We start from the raw sequence: 17,768 nt of genomic DNA, 5'->3' as shown, positions 1-17,768 counted from the left end.
GGTTCCTACAACGCGTCTACTGTTCCTGGGGATGGTTCTGGACACAGACCAGAAAAAAGTGTTTCTCCCGGAGGAGAAAGCCAAGGAGTTGTCATCTCTAGTCAGAGACCTCCTGAAACCAAAACAGGTGTCGGTGCATCACTGCACCGCGAGTCCTGGGAAAGATGGTAGCTTCCTACGAAGCAATTCCATTTGGCAGGTTCCATGCAAGGAACTTTCAGTGGGATCTGTTGGACAAGTGGTCCGGATCGCATCTTCAGATGCATCGGCTGATAACCCTGTCTCCAAGGACCAGGGTGTCTCTGCTGTGGTGGCTGCAGAGTGCTCATCTTCTAGAGGGCCGCAGATTTGGCATACAGGACTGGGTCCTGGTGACCAAGGATGCCAGCCTTCGAGGCTGGGGGGCAGTCACACAGGGAAGAAACTTCCAAGGACTATGGTCAAGCCAGGAGACTTCCCTACACATAAATATTCTGGAACTAAGGGCCATTTACAATGCCCTAAGTCAGGCAAGACCCCTGCTTCAACACCAGCCGGTGCTGATCCAGTCAGACAACATCACGGCGGTAGCCCATGTAAACCGACAGGGCGGCACAAGAAGCAGGTTGGCGATGGCAGAAGCCACAAGGATTCTCCGATGGGCGGAAAATCACGTGATAGCACTGTCAGCAGTGTTCATTCCGGGAGTGGACAACTGGGAAGCAGACTTCCTCAGCAGACACGACCTCCACCCGGGAGAGTGGGGACTTCATCCAGAAGTCTTCAAAATGATTGTAAACTGTTGGGAAAGGCCACAGGTGGACATGATGGCGTCCCACCTCAACAAAAAACTAAAAAGATATTGCGTCAGGTCAAGGGACCCTCAGGCGATAGCTGTGGACGCTCTAGTGACACCGTGGGTGTACCAGTCGGTTTACGTGTTCCCTCCTCTGCCTCTCATACCCAAGGTACTGAGAATAATAAGAAGGAGAGGAATAAGAACTATACTCGTGGTTCCGGATTGGCCAAGAAGAGCTTGGTACCCAGAACTTCAAGAAATTATCTCAGAGGACCCATGGCCTCTGCCGCTCAGACAGGACCTGCTGCAGCAGGGGCCCTGTCTGTTCCAAGACTTACCGCGGCTGCGTTTAACGGCATGGCGGTTGAACACCGGATCCTAAAAGAAAAGGGCATTCCGGAGGAAGTCATTCCTACACTGATTAAAGCTAGGAAAGATGTGACCGCAAAACATTATCACCGCATATGGCGGAAATATGTTGCTTGGTGTGAGGCCATGAAGGCCCCAACGGAGGAATTTCAGCTAGGTCGATTTCTGCGCTTCCTACAGTCAGGGGTGACTATGGGCCAAAAATTGGGTTCCATTAAGGTCCAGATTTCGGCTCTGTCGATTTTCTTCCAAAAAGAACTGGCTTCACTGCCTGAAGTTCAGACTTTTGTAAAGGGAGTGCTGCATATTCAGCCCCCTTTTGTGCCCCCAGTGGCACCTTGGGATCTCAACGTGGTGTTGGATTTCCTAAAGTCGCATTGGTTTGAGCCACTTAAAACGGTGGAGATAAAGTACCTCACGTGGAAGGTGGTCATGCTGTTGGCTTTGGCGTCGGCCAGGCGTGTATCAGAATTGGCGGCTTTGTCATGTAAAAGCCCTTATCTGATTTTTCATATGGATAGGGCGGAATTGAGGACTCGTTCCCAATTCCTTCCTAAGGTGGTATCAGCTTTTCATGTGAACCAACCTATTGTGGTGCCTGCGGCTACACAGGACTTGGAGGATTCCAAGTTGCTGGACGTAGTCAGGGCCCTGAAAATATATGTTTCCAGGACGGCTAGAGTCAGAAAAACTGACTCGCTATTTATCCTGTATGCACCCAACAAGCTGGATGCTCCTGCTTCAAAGCAGACTATTGCTCGCTGAATCTGTAGCACGATTCAACTTGCACATTCGGCGGCTGGACTGCCGCATCCTAAATCTGTAAAAGCCCATTCCACAAGGAAGGTGGGCTCTTCTTGGGCGGCTGCCCGAGGGGTCTCGGCTTTACAACTTTGCCGAGCTGCTACTTGGTCGGGTTCAAACACGTTTGCAAAATTCTACAAGTTTGATACCCTGGCTGAGGAGGACCTTGAGTTTGCTCATTCGGTGCTGCAGAGTCATCCGCACTCTCCCGCCCGTTTGGGAGCTTTGGTATAATCCCCATGGTCCTTACGGAGTTCCCAGCATCCACTAGGACGTCAGAGAAAATAAGAATTTACTCACCGGTAATTCTATTTCTCGTAGTCCGTAGTGGATGCTGGGCGCCCATCCCAAGTGCGGATTGTCTGCAATACTTGTATATAGTTATTGCCTAACTAAAGGGTTATTGTTTGGAGCCATCTATTCGAGAGGCTCAGTTATTGTTCATACTGTTCACTGGGTATAGTATCACGAGTTGTACGGTGTGATTGGTGTGGCTGGTATGAGTCTTACCCGGGATTCCAAATCCTTTCCTTATTGTGTCAGCTCTTCCGGGCACAGTTTCCCTAACTGAGGTCTGGAGGAGGGGCATAGAGGGAGGAGCCAGTGCACACCAGGTAGTCCTAATTCTTTCTTAGAGTGCCCAGTCTCCTTCGGAGCCCGCTATTCCCCATGGTCCTTACGGAGTTCCCAGCATCCACTACGGACTACGAGAAATAGAATTACCGGTGAGTAAATTCTTATTTTCACCATTGAGAGCTCTTGGTCAATACTCTTAATTTTCTCAAGTGCAATTGAGGCCCAGCGCTGCAGCTGAAGGTTTTTCCCCCATCTGATGAGTTGAATGATGTGTGTGAAGAAGCGTGGGCTTCCCCCGATAAGAAATTAGTGATTTCTAAAAAGTTGCTAATGGCGTACCCTTTCCCGCCAGAGGACAGGATACGTTGGGAGACATCCCCTAGGGTGGATAAAGCGCTCACACGCTTGTCAAAGAAGGTGGCACTACCGTCTCAGGATACGGCCGCCTTAAAGGAGCCTGCGGATAGAAAGCAGGAGGCTATCCTGAAGTCTGTATATACACACTCAGGTATTATACTGAGACCGGCTATTGCTTCAGCATGGATGTGCAGTGCTGCTGCTGCGTGGTCAGATTCCCTGTCTGATAACATTGATACCCTCGACAGGGACACTATATTGCTAACCATAGAGCATATTAAAGACGCAGTCTTATACATGAGAGATGCACAGAGGGATATTTGCCGGCTGGCATCTAGAATTAATGCAATGTCCATTTCTGCCAGGAGAGGATTGTGGACTCGGCAGTGGGCAGGTGATGCAGATTCTAAAAGGCACATGGAGGTTTTGCCTTACAAAGGTGAGGAATTGTTTGGGGACGGTCTCTCGGACCTCGTTTCCACAGCAACAGCTGGGAAGTCGACATTTTTACCCCATGTTCCCTCACAGCCAAAGAAAGCACCGTATTATCAGGTACAGTCCTTTCGTCCCCAGAAAGGCAAGCGGGTTAAAGGCGCGTCCTTTCTGCCCAGAGGCAGAGGTAGAGGGAAAAAGCTGCACCATACAGCCACTTCCCAAGAACAAAAGTCCTCTCCCGCTTCCTCTAAGTCCACCGCATGACGCTGGGGCTCCACAGGCGGAGCCAGGTGCGGTGGGGGCCCGTCTCCGGAACTTCAGCGACCAGTGGGCTCGTTCACGGGTGGATCCCTGGATTCTACAAGTGGTATCTCAGGGGTACAAGCTGGAATTCGAGACGTCTACCCCTCGCCGTTTCCTCAAATCAGCCTTGCCAACAGTTCCCCCAGACAGGGAGGCAGTGCTGGAGGCGATTCACAAGCTGTATTCTCAGCAGGTGATAATCAAGGTACCCCTCCTTCAACAAGGACGGGGCTACTATTCCACAATGTTTGTGGTACCGAAACCGGATGGTTCGGTGAGACCCATTTTAAATTTTAAATCCTTGAACACTTATATAAGAAGGTTCAAGTTCAAAATGGAATCGCTCAGGGCGGTTATTGCAAGCCTGGACGAAGGGGATTACATGGTATCACTGGACATCAAGGATGCTTACCTGCATGTCCCCATTTACCCTCCTCACCAGGAGTACCTCATATTTGTGGTACAGGACTGTCATTACCAATTCCAGACGTTGCCGTTTGGTCTGTCCACGGCACCGAGGGTATTTAACAAGGTAATGGCCGTAATGATGATACTCCTTCGGAAAAAGGGAGTTTTAATTATCCCGTACTTGGACGATCTCCTTATAGAGGCGAGGTCCATGGAGCAGTTGTTGGTCGGCGTAGCACTATCTCGGTAAAGTGCTACAACAGCACGGCTGGATTCTGAATATTCCAAAGTCGCAGCTGGTTCCTACAACGCGTCTACTGTTCCTGGGGATGGTTCTGGACACAGACCAGAAAAAAGTGTTTCTCCCGGAGGAGAAAGCCAAGGAGTTGTCATCTCTAGTCAGAGACCTCCTGAAACCAAAACAAGTGTCGGTGCATCACTGCACGCGAGTCCTGGGAAAGATGGTAGCTTCCTACGAAGCAATTCCATTTGGCAGGTTCCATGCAAGGAACTTTCAGTGGGATCTGTTGGACAAGTGGTCCGGATCGCATCTTCAGATGCATCGGCTGATAACCCTGTCTCCAAGGACCAGGGAGTCTCTGCTGTGGTGGCTGCAGAGTGCTCATCTTCTAGAGGGCCGCAGATTTGGCATACAGGACTGGGTCCTGGTGACCAAGGATGCCAGCCTTCGAGGCTGGGGGGCAGTCACACAGGGAAGAAACTTCCAAGGACTATGGTCAAGCCAGGAGACTTCCCTACACATAAATATTCTGGAACTAAGGGCCATTTACAATGCCCTAAGTCAGGCAAGACCCCTGCTTCAACACCAGCCGGTGCTGATCCAGTCAGACAACATCACGGCGGTAGCCCATGTAAACCGACAGGGCGGCACAAGAAGCAGGTTGGCGATGGCAGAAGCCACAAGGATTCTCCGATGGGCGGAAAATCACATGATAGCACTGTCAGCAGTGTTCATTCCGGGAGTGGACAACTGGGAAGCAGACTTCCTCAGCAGACACGACCTCCACCCGGGAGAGTGGGGACTTCATCCAGAAGTCTTCAAAATGATTGTAAACTGTTGGGAAAGGCCACAGGTGGACATGATGGCGTCCCACCTCAACAAAAAACTAAAAAGATATTGCGTCAGGTCAAGGGACCCTCAGGCGATAGCTGTGGACGCTCTAGTGACACCGTGGGTGTACCAGTCGGTTTACGTGTTCCCTCCTCTGCCTCTCATACCCAAGGTACTGAGAATAATAAGAAGGAGAGGAATAAGAACTATACTCGTGGTTCCGGATTGGCCAAGAAGAGCTTGGTACCCAGAACTTCAAGAAATTATCTCAGAGGACCCATGGCCTCTGCCGCTCAGACAGGACCTGCTGCAGCAGGGGCCCTGTCTGTTCCAAGACTTACCGCGGCTGCGTTAAACGGCATGGCGGTTGAACACCGGATCCTAAAAGAAAAGGGCATTCCGGAGGAAGTCATTCCTACACTGATTAAAGCTAGGAAAGATGTGACCGCAAAACATTATCACCGCATATGGCGGAAATATGTTGCTTGGTGTGAGGCCATGAAGGCCCCAACGGAGGAATTTCAGCTAGGTCGATTTCTGCGCTTCCTACAGTCAGGGGTGACTATGGGCCAAAAATTGGGTTCCATTAAGGTCCAGATTTCGGCTCTGTCGATTTTCTTCCAAAAAGAACTGGCTTCACTGCCTGAAGTTCAGACTTTTGTAAAGGGAGTGTTGCATATTCAGCCCCCTTTTGTGCCCCCAGTGGCACCTTGGGATCTCAACGTGGTGTTGGATTTCCTAAAGTCGCATTGGTTTGAGCCACTTAAAACCGTGGAGATAAAGTACCTCACGTGGAAGGTGGTCATGCTGTTGGCCTTGGCGTCGGCCAGGCGTGTATCAGAATTGGCGGCTTTGTCATGTAAAAGCCCTTATCTGATTTTTCATATGGATAGGGCGGAATTGAGGACTCGTTCCCAATTCCTTCCTAAGGTGGTATCAGCTTTTCATGTGAACCAACCTATTGTGGTGCCTGCGGCTACTCAGGACTTGGAGGATGCCAAGTTGCTGGACGTAGTCAGGGCCCTGAAAATATATGTTTCCAGGACGGCTAGAGTCAGAAAAACTGACTCGCTATTTATCCTGTATGCACCCAACAAGCTGGGTGCTCCTGCTTCAAAGCAGACTATTGCTCGCTGAATCTGTAGCACGATTCAACTTGCACATTCGGCGGCTGGACTGCCGCATCCTAAATCTGTAAAAGCCCATTCCACAAGGAAGGTGGGCTCTTCTTGGGCGGCTGCCCGAGGGGTCTCGGCTTTACAACTTTGCCGAGCTGCTACTTGGTCGGGTTCAAACACGTTTGCAAAATTCTACAAGTTTGATACCCTGGCTGAGGAGGACCTTGAGTTTGCTCATTCGGTGCTGCAGAGTCATCCGCACTCTCCCGCCCGTTTGGGAGCTTTGGTATAATCCCCATGGTCCTTACGGAGTTCCCAGCATCCACTAGGACGTCAGAGAAAATAAGAATTTACTCACCGGTAATTCTATTTCTCGTAGTCCGTAGTGGATGCTGGGCGCCCATCCCAAGTGCGGATTGTCTGCAATACTTGTATATAGTTATTGCCTAACTAAAGGGTTATTGTTTGGAGCCATCTATTCGAGAGGCTCAGTTATTGTTCATACTGTTCACTGGGTATAGTATCACGAGTTGTACGGTGTGATTGGTGTGGCTGGTATGAGTCTTACCCGGGATTCCAAATCCTTTCCTTATTGTGTCAGCTCTTCCGGGCACAGTTTCCCTAACTGAGGTCTGGAGGAGGGGCATAGAGGGAGGAGCCAGTGCACACCAGGTAGTCCTAATTCTTTCTTAGAGTGCCCAGTCTCCTTCGGAGCCCGCTATTCCCCATGGTCCTTACGGAGTTCCCAGCATCCACTACGGACTACGAGAAATAGAATTACCGGTGAGTAAATTCTTATTTTCACCATTGAGAGCTCTTGGTCAATACTCTAAATTTTCTCAAGTGCAATTGCGGCCCAGCGCTGCAGCTGAAGAAGAAAAAATTGTCTGATTTGCTCTTCATCTTCAGTGCCACTTCTCACTAGTGCATGCGTTTCTCTATCTCCTTTCTTTGCTTATACCTTTCAATCTGTGCCTGCCTCTGCAGTGCCGCTGCAGTCAGATTGGGTTTTACTGTGGAACATGAATTATGCATGGATTCTTGTTCTCCTTGTGTGGCTCATTCCTGTTCTGTGAGAAGGTTGAAACTGGAGACTTTTTATTCATGGCATCCTTTTAAGAAGTCCAGGAAATAGGACTTGGCAACTCAAGATGCTGTAATCTCTGACTCAAACCCACCTGCTTGAGTGTCAATGCACCAAGAATAGCTGGAAGTAGAAGACATCAAATATCTGTGGTTCTTCAAACTTGGTCCTCAGGACCCTAAGCAGTTCACATTTTCCAGAGCATCTAACTGGGTACAGGTGTATTACCAACTGACACAGGTGACCTGGAAAATATGAACTGTTTGGGATTCTGAGGATTGCATTTGAGAACCCCTGGAATATCTAAAGATCCCCAATAGAACTGAATAGATCCAGCTAAGCGACCATCTGAATGGCCTGCCCTAGCACCACCTAGTCTTACTTCACCTTGTCCTGCCCTGCCTTCACTGCTGCCGGCTCACTGCTCCCCTCCACCTCCTCTAAAATCCGCCATCCCTTCTCCAGTAACGGTGATAGTTTGGGGAGCGCAGATTCCAATTCTGCTGTCATGTTTATTAACTGACTCTGAACTTCCCAGTTTCTGCACTCCAGCTCTTCCGCATTGGGATCACCATATTGTGTGTCATGCTACGACTTTTTCTATTCAGTATATTGTAAGGTACAGTATGCCATGCTGAAAATGACTAACTTATGCACATTATACGTGTATTATATTATTATTTATTTCTATTTATTTTTTTATTATTTTATTTATTTATTTATTTATTTATTTATATAGCGCACACATACTGTATTCCACAGTGCTTTACAGAGAATTGGCCATTCACATCAGTTTCTGCCTCAATGGAGCTTACAATCTATATTCCCGACCACATGTACACACACACATATTCACACTAGGGTTAATTTTGTTGGGAGACAATTAACCTGCCAGTAAATTTTTGGATTGTGGGAGGAGACCGGAGTACCCAGAGGAAACCCACGCAAGTACGGGGAGAATATACAAACTCCACACAGTTAGGGCCATGGTGGGAATCGAACCCATGACCTCAGTGCTGTGAGGCAGTAATGCTAAACATTACACCGTCTGTGCTGCCCAAAATATTATAATCAAGTCTAATGCTCACTTCATATTGACTCATTGCAGTCCTTTATGGTTGTCAGCAGTGTTAATTTCTGGATTCTAAAATTATTCTATTTTACCTATAAGTACCTATTTATATTTTCTTGGGTCAAAAATGACTCTTGTTTCAATTGCTAACCTTCCAGATGTAAAAAATATGTCATTTATTCTCAGTATCCCACTGTGAAAACTAATGATCTAACAAGTTTAATAGTGACCATGCTTCTAATTCTATGTGCATTTGACTAGGAACTGAGAACCTTTTTTTCAGTCTTTAAAAGTAAGATCAGGGGCAAACGCAGGATTTCTGGAGGGGCGTTTCCAAATGTTTAACTATAGAGCGATTGTCGCCAGCCCATGAAGGATGCATAATTAGCATGTAACAAGCTATAGTCTGCCCCAAACAATGTGCAGTTTAGGTAATACAGTACTTCTAACATATGCAGGCCCAATGATCACTGTAAAACACCTTTCACACCGCAAGCGTGGGTTGCACCCAGGAATCGTACTCAGGTCCATCCCGGGTGCAACCCGCCATGAGACCCATTTCAGACTGGCAACGCGACTCGCAAATATGCCGGGATGGGTTGCCATTGGGGGCGAGGACGGTGGCGGCATTGGAAGCAGTGCTGGGAGATGAGATCAACTCCATGCCGCCTCTGCCATAAAGTGAACGGGTCCCGGATCGCATCAGCCAAGGTTACCAGTTCACACCGCAGCTGACCTGCTTTATTCCTGGGTTGAAATACTGGGTCAGGCAACCTGAAATTCGGGACTTATCCCTTTCACACTGCACATCCACCCGCATTAACCCGGCAATATACCCGGTTATTTGCATCGTGTGAAAGGGTTAGAAGCTACTTCCAGATTCTCTCTCTAGTGCAATGATTGAGCTGATCCACTTACACGCACGCACACACACACACACACACACACACACACACACACACACACTCCAGACTTGGTAGAAAATCTGCTGCCACTGGGCATACACAGCAGCTCCATTCTGCCCTTTATACTGCATGTAATCGCCGCTGACCAGGCTGTGGGGAAAGGAGATTTCTGGACAACTGGAAGCCCCCTTGAATTTGCCTATGAGAACACAAACTAGAAATGAAATTGGGTGGGCTTAGAGCAACTTGTAGCCAATTGGAATAATACAATGATTACAACAGTATGCAGTGTTTCCTGCGGCTGCTCATACATTCCATATGGGAAAGAGTAGCCAGATATGAGGCCAACCAAACATTTAAACTTTAACAACAGAACAGAATATCCATGTGGGGCTGTTGAACTAGCGTGGTCTTGTGTGATGTTAAAGCGTGCATTTGTCAACAATGGGGGTTATATATCCATCCTGTTGTACAGTGGAATACAGTATGTATACATTCCAGGTGTATGAAGTAAGACTATCTGCAGGTTTTTTGGTTTTCTTTTCTTTCCTTGTCAGCGAAGACATTGTATATAAGCACAAACTTAATGCCTGCACCTGAACGTAAAGTTCAAAGATGCTAGTTTCACAGAGTGTACACATAAGCCAAAAACTCACAATGTATCTCTGAAAATAGGATCCTAGCTCTGCAAATAGAATGAAAATAACCTTGAATTCCACCTGCTTCTCACTTTAATTAGTGAAAGGCTTCCCTGGGTTTGAGATTCCCTCTTTGTATTGTACATAAAGAAAGCCTAGACTTAGCAACGTAATTGCAAGCAGTAAGTGCCACAGACGTATTGGCAGCAGGATAGGGCTGCTGCGTACCCAAATTTTGAAGGTGTTTTGTGTTTTTGGAGAATATGTTTCACACTTGACAGATGTATGAATACACATTGTTTTGAAATTCAAATTGCAAACCAATTCTCAGTGTCAAATTCTGCAGCAGCTGCTGGATAAGAAAACATAGGCAAGAAAAAGACGACCAATTACAGCAATTTCTTTGAGGCAAGATATTTGCCTATAAGGTGAAACATTTGTCTTACTGAAACTCTTTTTCCCGTCTAATTCTTTTTTAAGGGGTGCACGTTGCATAATCGTTGAATATTGTGTGGTCTGCCATTCAGCTCTGAGTGAAATAGTAACGGGGTATTTCTATCACGTTGTTCATTTTCTAGGCCCACCCAGTTTGCTATTGAGAAGTCACAGAAGTAATCCCCTCTTTATGAAACAGCAGGCATTGCAGCCCTAATGTAGAACCAATGTCCTTTTTTTTCTTTAATTTGCAGGGGCAGTGGCGAAATGACGTGTTCAATGGACAAGGATCCATGATTCATTGCTCTGGAGTAATTTATGACGGCCCATGGATCAATGGGCATCCTGCTGGTATGCACTTTATTATACTATCCAATTATGTACAGAAAACACTGTGTACTGGCACTTTTTAATTAATTATTGTGGGTTGTCTTTGGTCTGTGCCAGTGTGGAGATCTGTGACGTGACACAAGCCTAGTACTGACTCAAACAGGCTGTAATGAAAAAAAAGTATAATAAACGTTAAGTAAAATAGAGCAAAATTAGACTTACTAAGACTGCATTTTAATACGAAAACGAGTCTGACAAGAGAAGCTTTTTAGTTTTATTTCAAAGGAACTAACGCCTTTGTTGCAACCAGTTACAAATCCCAACCATCTGTTGTGGGTGTACAGGATTAGAGGAGACTTAAGGAAATTGATTGTTCTGTAATAATATATATTATTTTTCTCCTGTTATTTGTGTGTAAAAGCCAGGTGTGTAAGAAAAAAAAAGACGCTAAATTTAATACCTACTATTTATTTTCACAAATAAGTCAGATATTGGAGAGAAATTTACATAGACTGAAAAGCAGAAACAAATGTAGATGTATTTCTTTTGATGCCAAAATTGTGTTCTTTGTTAATACAGCTTGAAAGAGAACTCCAGTCAGTTTAACGTTAAAAAAATCATATTTGCCAATTGCTAGATCATTTGAAATCATTGTGCCTGATTCAGATGTGATTGGTTACATGAAAGCATCAGCGATAGCACTAATATGGTACTACAGCAGGAGGTATCACGCCGGGAAGAGAGAGGGCTGAGTGCACGGGGCAGGCAGCCTCAGCGCTGCCCACTGTAATGTACTGTACAGTATATTAGCAGTGATGCCTCCGGCAGAGGAGGAGCTCGGGGCGCCTCTACTAATATACATTGCTGCAGCCAGCTGACGGGCGGTGGCGTATAGTATAAACAATGATATTAACATGCGCTGAAATAAATGGGTACAGATCTTGAGATTTAAGACGGTATAATATTAAAATGATACCCGAATCACGTTCACAGTCTTTTTCAGGTTATTCCTATTTTCTCTTGCGTCCTAGAGGATGCTGGGGTCCACATTAGTACCATAGCGTATAAACGGGTCCACCAGGAGCCATTGGCACTTTAAGAGTTTGAGAGTGTGGGCTGGCTCCTCCCTCTATGCCCCTACTACCAGACTCAGTTTAGAAAATGTGCCCGGAGGAGCCGGTCACAGCTAGGGGAGCTCTCCAGAGCATTTCTAGTAAAAAGTTATTTTTTATTTTACAGGGAGGCTGCTGGCAACAGCCTCCCTGCAGCGTGGGACTAAGGGGTGGAGTAGTGTCCGCCCTGCGGGGTCTGAGCCACTATCTCCGCTGACAGACAGGACACTGAGCTCCTGAGGCGATAGATCGCTCCTGCCACAGGGGATCGCTCACCCCAGCAGCATGCCGCCACCCCCTTACAGAGCTGAAGATTGTGGCGAGTAAGACACCGATCCTCCTAGCAAGCGGGGGGCCGGTGTGAAGATGGCGGCAGCAGGGTAGGAGTGCAGTATTAACTGCGTTCCGGGATGGCTCAGCGGTACATAGTGTTGCGCGTTCAGGGGCGCCCTGGGCCAGCGCTTGCATCCCAAACACTGGTAACAAAGCCTGTCGGGGTCCCAGGATCTCAGCCAGCATCAATCCTCTGGTCAGCATAATCAGATGAAGAGCAGTCGGACAATGTGACAATAGTGGCCTACATAAACTGACAAGGCAGAACAAAGAGCAGAGCTGCAATGTCAGAGGTGACAAGAATCATCCTCTGGGCGGAAAAGCACGCGTTAGCACTGTCAGCAATTTTCATTCCGGGAGTGGACAACTGGGAAGCGGACTTCCTCAGCAGGCACGATCTCCATCCAGGAGAGTGGGGCCTCCATCCAGAGGTGTTCATGGAGGTGACAAACCTTTGGGGGGTTCCTCAAATAGACATGATGGCCTCCCGCCTCAACAAAAAACTTCGGAGGTATTGCTCAAGGTCAAGAGACCCACAAGCAGTGGCGGTGGACGGCCTGGTAACTCCGTGGGTGTTCCAGTCAGTGTACGTGTTTCCTCCACTTCCACTAATTCCAAGGATTCTAAAGCTCATAAGGAGAACACGAGCTCAGGCAATCCTCATTGCTTCAGACTGGTCAAGAAGGGTTTGGTACGTGGACCTTCTGGATCTACTGCTGGAAGAGCCGTGGCCTCTTCCTCTTCGGGAGGATCTGCTGCAGCAGGGGCCGCTTGCTTATCAAGACTTACCGCGGCTACGTTTGACGGCATGGAGGTTGAACGCCAGATATTAGCTCATAAGGGTATTCCGAACAAGGTTATTCCTACCCTGATATAGGCTAGGAAAGGAGTAACGTCAAAACATTACCATCGCATTTTGATAAAATATGTATCTTGGTGTGAGTCCAAGAAGTTTCCTACGGTGGAGTTTCAACTGGAACATTTTCTCCTCTTCCTGCAAGCAGGTGTGGATATGGGCCAAAGGTTGGGATCCGTAAAGGTCCAGATTTCGGCCCTATAGATTTTCTTTCAGAAACAATTGGCTTCCCTTCCTGAGGTTCAGGCTTTCTTGAAAGGGGTTCTGCACATCCAGCCTCCCTTTGTGCCACCTATGGCGCCCCTGGTAACGTGGTCTTCAGTTCCTCCAGTCGGATTGGTTCGAGCCTCTGCTGGAGGTTGAGGTCAAGTTTCTCACGTGGAAGGCTGTCACTTTGTTGGCCTTAGCTTCTGCTCGACGTGTGTCGGAATTGGGGGCTTTGTCCTGTAAAAGTCCCTACTTAATCTTCCATGAAGATAGAGCTGAGCTCAGGACGCATCAGCAGTTTCTTTAAAAGGTTGCGTTGGCTTTTCATATCAACCAACCTATTGTGGTGCCAGTGGCTACTGACTCCTCAATTGTATCAAAGTCCTTGGATGTTGTGAGGGCTTTGAAGATCTATGTGAAGAGGACTGCTCATCATAGAAAATCGGACTCTCTGTTTGTCCTTTATGATCCCAAGAAAATTGGGTGTCCTGCTTCTAAGCAGACAATTTCTCGCTGGATCAGGTTCACTATCCAGCATGCATATTCTACGGCAGGATTGCCGTGTCCAACATCTGTTAAGGTCCACTCTACTCGTAAAGTGGGGTCTTCCTGGGCGGCTGCCCAGGGTGTCTCGGCTTTGCAGCTTGCCGAGCGGCTACTTGGTCTGGGTTGAACACGTTTGCTAAGTTCTACAAGGTCGATACTTTGGCCTCTGAGGACCTAAAGTTTGGTGAATCAGTTCTGCAGGAGCCTCCGTGCTTTCCCTCCCGTTTTGGGAGCTTTGGTACATCCCCATGGTACTAATGTGGACCCCAGCATCCTCTAGGACGTAAGAGAAAATAGGATTTTGGTTACCTACCGGTAAATCCTTTTCTCGTAGTCCATAGAGAATGCTGGGCGCCTGCCCAGCACTTCGTTATCCTGCAGTGGTTCTTTGTTTCAGTACTGCTTTGTTCTTAGTTAAGTACTGAGTTTCTTTACTGAGTTCAGTAATGTTTCAGCTGTTTGCTGAGTTTTCAGGCTAGTTAGCCTGGTTTGCCTTGTTTGTGGGAGCTGGTATGAATCTCGCCACTATCTGTGTATTTCCTTCTCTCAAAGTATGTCCGTCTCCTCGGGCACAGTTTCTAGACTGAGTCTGGTAGGAGGGGCATAGAGGAAGGAGCCAGCCCATACTATTAAACTCTTAAAGTGCCAATGGCTCCTAGTGGACCAGTCTATACCCATGGTACTAATATGGACCCCAGCATCCTCTACGGACTACGAGAAAAGGATTTACCGGTAGGTAATTCAAATCCTATTTCTCTGACGTCCTAGTGGATGCTGGGTACTCCGTAAGGACCATGGGGAATAGACGGGCTCCGCAGGAGACTGGGCACTCTAAAAGAAAGATTAGGTACTATCTGGTGTGCACTGGCTCCTCCCTCTATGCCCCTCCTCCAGACCTCAGTTAGAATCTGTGCCCGGCTCGAGCTGGTTGCACACTAGGGGCTCTCCTGAGCTTCTAGAAAAAGAAAGTATTTGTTAGGTTTTTTATTTTCAGTGAGATCTGCTGGCAACAGACTCACTGCTACGAGGGACTGAGGGGAGAGAAGCGAACCTACCTGTTTGCAGCTAGCTTGGGCTTCTAAGGCTACTGGACACCATTAGCTCCAGAGGGATCGAACACAGGGCCCGACCTCGATCGTCCGGTCCCGGAGCCACGCCGCCGTCCCCCTTGCAGAGCCAGAAGACAGAAGAGAATCCTGAAAATCGGCGGCTGAAGACTTCGGTCTTCATTAAGGTAGCGCACAGCACTGCAGCTGTGCGCCATTGCTCCCTATGCACACCACACACTCCAGTCACTGATGGGTGCAGGGCGCTGGGGGGGGGCGCCCTGGGCAGCAATTAGAGTACCTTACATGGCTAATTGACACATAATACAGCTTTTAAGCTGTATATGTGCATAATCCCCCGCCATTATTGTTATGCACACCAGTGCCTGCAGGAATGTACTGGTGTCAGAACAGAGAGGGATGCAAAACAAATGAACTAACAGACAGACTGGGAAATATGACATCACGTACACAGAAAGTGATAGGGTAACAAAACCAACACAAAGTGAACAGAGAAGCCCAGAGGCTAAGAAACTGGGTGTCTCCCTAGTATTACAAATGCTAAGATGGAAAAAGCAAGATGTTGTGTTTTAATACGTAGAGAACCCGAAATGCTGTTGCTAAGGGCAACAGCAAAACCCTAAAGGGTTACCAACGGGTGTGGCAGCAAACTCCTTGGTCAGAGATGGAATAGTAGGCACAAGGAGAGTCTCCACAATCCTAATTCTCACTTGCAGGGCCCAGGTTCAGATTACTGCCACTAAACTGACACATGGACGCTCTGCACAGTGAGAGAGGATTAAGCATGCAGGTCTGAAAGTACAGCCACAAACCTGCTGGGTTCACAGAATAGCAAAAGAACCTCAGCAGGCTAAACGACTGACTCCAGTCTTACTGCTAGGTCTGGATTGGCAGAGTGTAGTACCAAATCCCCAGGCCTATTTGCAGTAAGCAATAACAAATACAAAGCTACACAGTACTGGCTAATTTTCAGGAACTGACTAACCAACAAAGATTCAGCAGCATCTGCTTAATCTGAGAAGAGGCCTTATAAAGCAGGTGCTGTCCACGCCCCACTCAGACCTCACAGACTGTGAGCACAAAAACCAGCACCGGATCCCCTGCCTGTAACCACTGCACAGCAAAAGACCCGAACCGGAGTATCAGCTGCGCTCAGGTTACTCCGCTAGCACTTGTCTCCCGGTTGCCATGACGACGTGGCAGCACAGGGCAGGAGACCCTAACAGTACCCCCCCTCTGACGAGGGGTCAAAGAACCCCTACCACCGGGTTTATCTGGGAACTGCGAGAAGAAAGAGCGTATCAGTCTGGGGGCATGAAGATCACAACTGCGCACCCACGACCGCTCCTCCGGGCCATACCCCTTCCAGTGCACCAAAAATGACAGCCGACCCCGAACCATCTTGGAGTCAAGAATCCTTTCAACAACAAACTCCCTCTGGCCACGTATCAGAAGAGGGGAAGGTCTTCCTCTGGAAGAAGGATTACTAATCGCCCGTTTTAAAAGGGAACAATGAAATGTTTTATTGATACCCAAAGAACGGGGCAGATCTAACTGAAATGCCACTGGATTGATAACCATGGTGATCTTATAAGGGCCGATGAACCGGGGGCCTAACTTATGAGATGGCTGTCTCAACTTCAAATTCTTGGTAGACAACCAGACGAAGTCTCCTAATTTGAAGCTGCAGGGTCTTTTCCGCTTATCAAAAACCCTTTTGGTCACTAATGACACAGACACAAGGGCTTTCTTCACTTTCCTCCAAATACCTCTAAGGACCGAAACGACAGAGGAACCACCAGGCGTGGAGTCCAGGGGGTCAAAAGAATTGGCCTTAGGATGATGCCCATACACACAAAGGAAGGGAGATATCCCTGTAGCAGAGTGAGCCGCGTTGTTATAGGCAAACTCCGCCATGGACAGATAAGCAACCCAGTCAGTCTGACACTTGGAGACATAACACCTGAGGAACTGCTCCAAGGACTGGTTCACCCTTTCAGTCTGCCCATTAGACTGCGGATGGTAGCCTGACGACAAGCTGACAGAAATCTGGAGATCGGAACAAAATGCCCTCCAGAATTTGGCCACAAACTGGGATCCGCGGTCAGAGACCACATCAAGTGGCAACCCGTGGAGACGCACAACATGCAGCATAAATAATTCAGACAGGCGTCTGGCCGATGGCAGCCCAACCAGTGGAACGAAGTGCGCCATCTTCGAAAACCTGTCAACGACAACCCAGATGGCTGTCATCCCCGAGGATTTGGGCAAGTCCACCACAAAATCCATTGAAATGTGGGTCCATGGCTTAGATGGAATAGAGAGTGGATGTAATGGGCCAACAGGAACCCCTCTAGGAGTCTTATTTCGGGCACAGATGTCACATGCCCGAACCCACTGATCCACATCCTTAGCCACCGAGGGCCACCACACCGCCCTAGATAGCAACTCCCGAGTTCTGGCAATACCCGGGTGACCTGCCGACTTCTTGGCATGGAATTCCAGGAACACTCGCTGTCTTAACCTAGGAGGCACAAACAAAAGACCTACCGGAAGGTCTGGAGGAGCCTGCTCCTGTGCTCTAAGGACTAATGACAAGAGGTCCTGGGTAATGCCCACTTTAATACATGATGGGGACACAATGGGCAACGGCTCCTCGGTGGTCTCTTGGATTGGAGCAAAACTCCGCGAGAGCGCATCAGCCTTGATGTTTTTTGACCCAGGGCGATATGTTATCAAAAAATTAAAGCGAGCAAAAAACAAAGCCCATCGTGCCTGCCTGGCATTGAGACGCTTCGCTGACTCTAAATATGCCAAATTCTTATGGTCGGTGAGAATTGAGACCACAAACTTAGCCCCCTCAAGCCAGTGTCTCCACTCCTCGAGTGCATCCTTAATAGCCAACAATTCCCGGTTACCCACGTCATAATTCATCTCGGCAGGCGAAAATTTACGGGAAAAGT

The 17,768-nt window shown here is 48.0% G+C and overlaps 1 protein-coding gene across 6 annotated transcripts in view; it reads left to right on the top strand.

Moving 5' to 3' along the window:
- The window catches only part of MORN1 (MORN repeat containing 1), a 1,300,694-nt gene that overhangs the window by 382,104 nt on the left and 900,822 nt on the right, over positions 1–17,768 (top strand). For all 6 annotated transcript variants that reach the window (XM_063943076.1, XM_063943075.1, XM_063943078.1 and 3 more), the window contains exon 7: positions 10,609–10,705. In XM_063943076.1, coding sequence (XP_063799146.1) covers positions 10,609–10,705 — 97 coding nt within the window. The remainder of the gene's footprint in view (positions 1–10,608; positions 10,706–17,768) is intronic.

The sequence above is a fragment of the Pseudophryne corroboree genome, chromosome 10 (assembly GCF_028390025.1).
Source record: "Pseudophryne corroboree isolate aPseCor3 chromosome 10, aPseCor3.hap2, whole genome shotgun sequence".
Lineage (NCBI taxonomy): Eukaryota > Metazoa > Chordata > Amphibia > Anura > Myobatrachidae > Pseudophryne > Pseudophryne corroboree.
The sequence above is the reverse complement of the archived record's forward strand: the minus strand, read 5'-3'. Positions and strand labels throughout refer to the sequence as shown.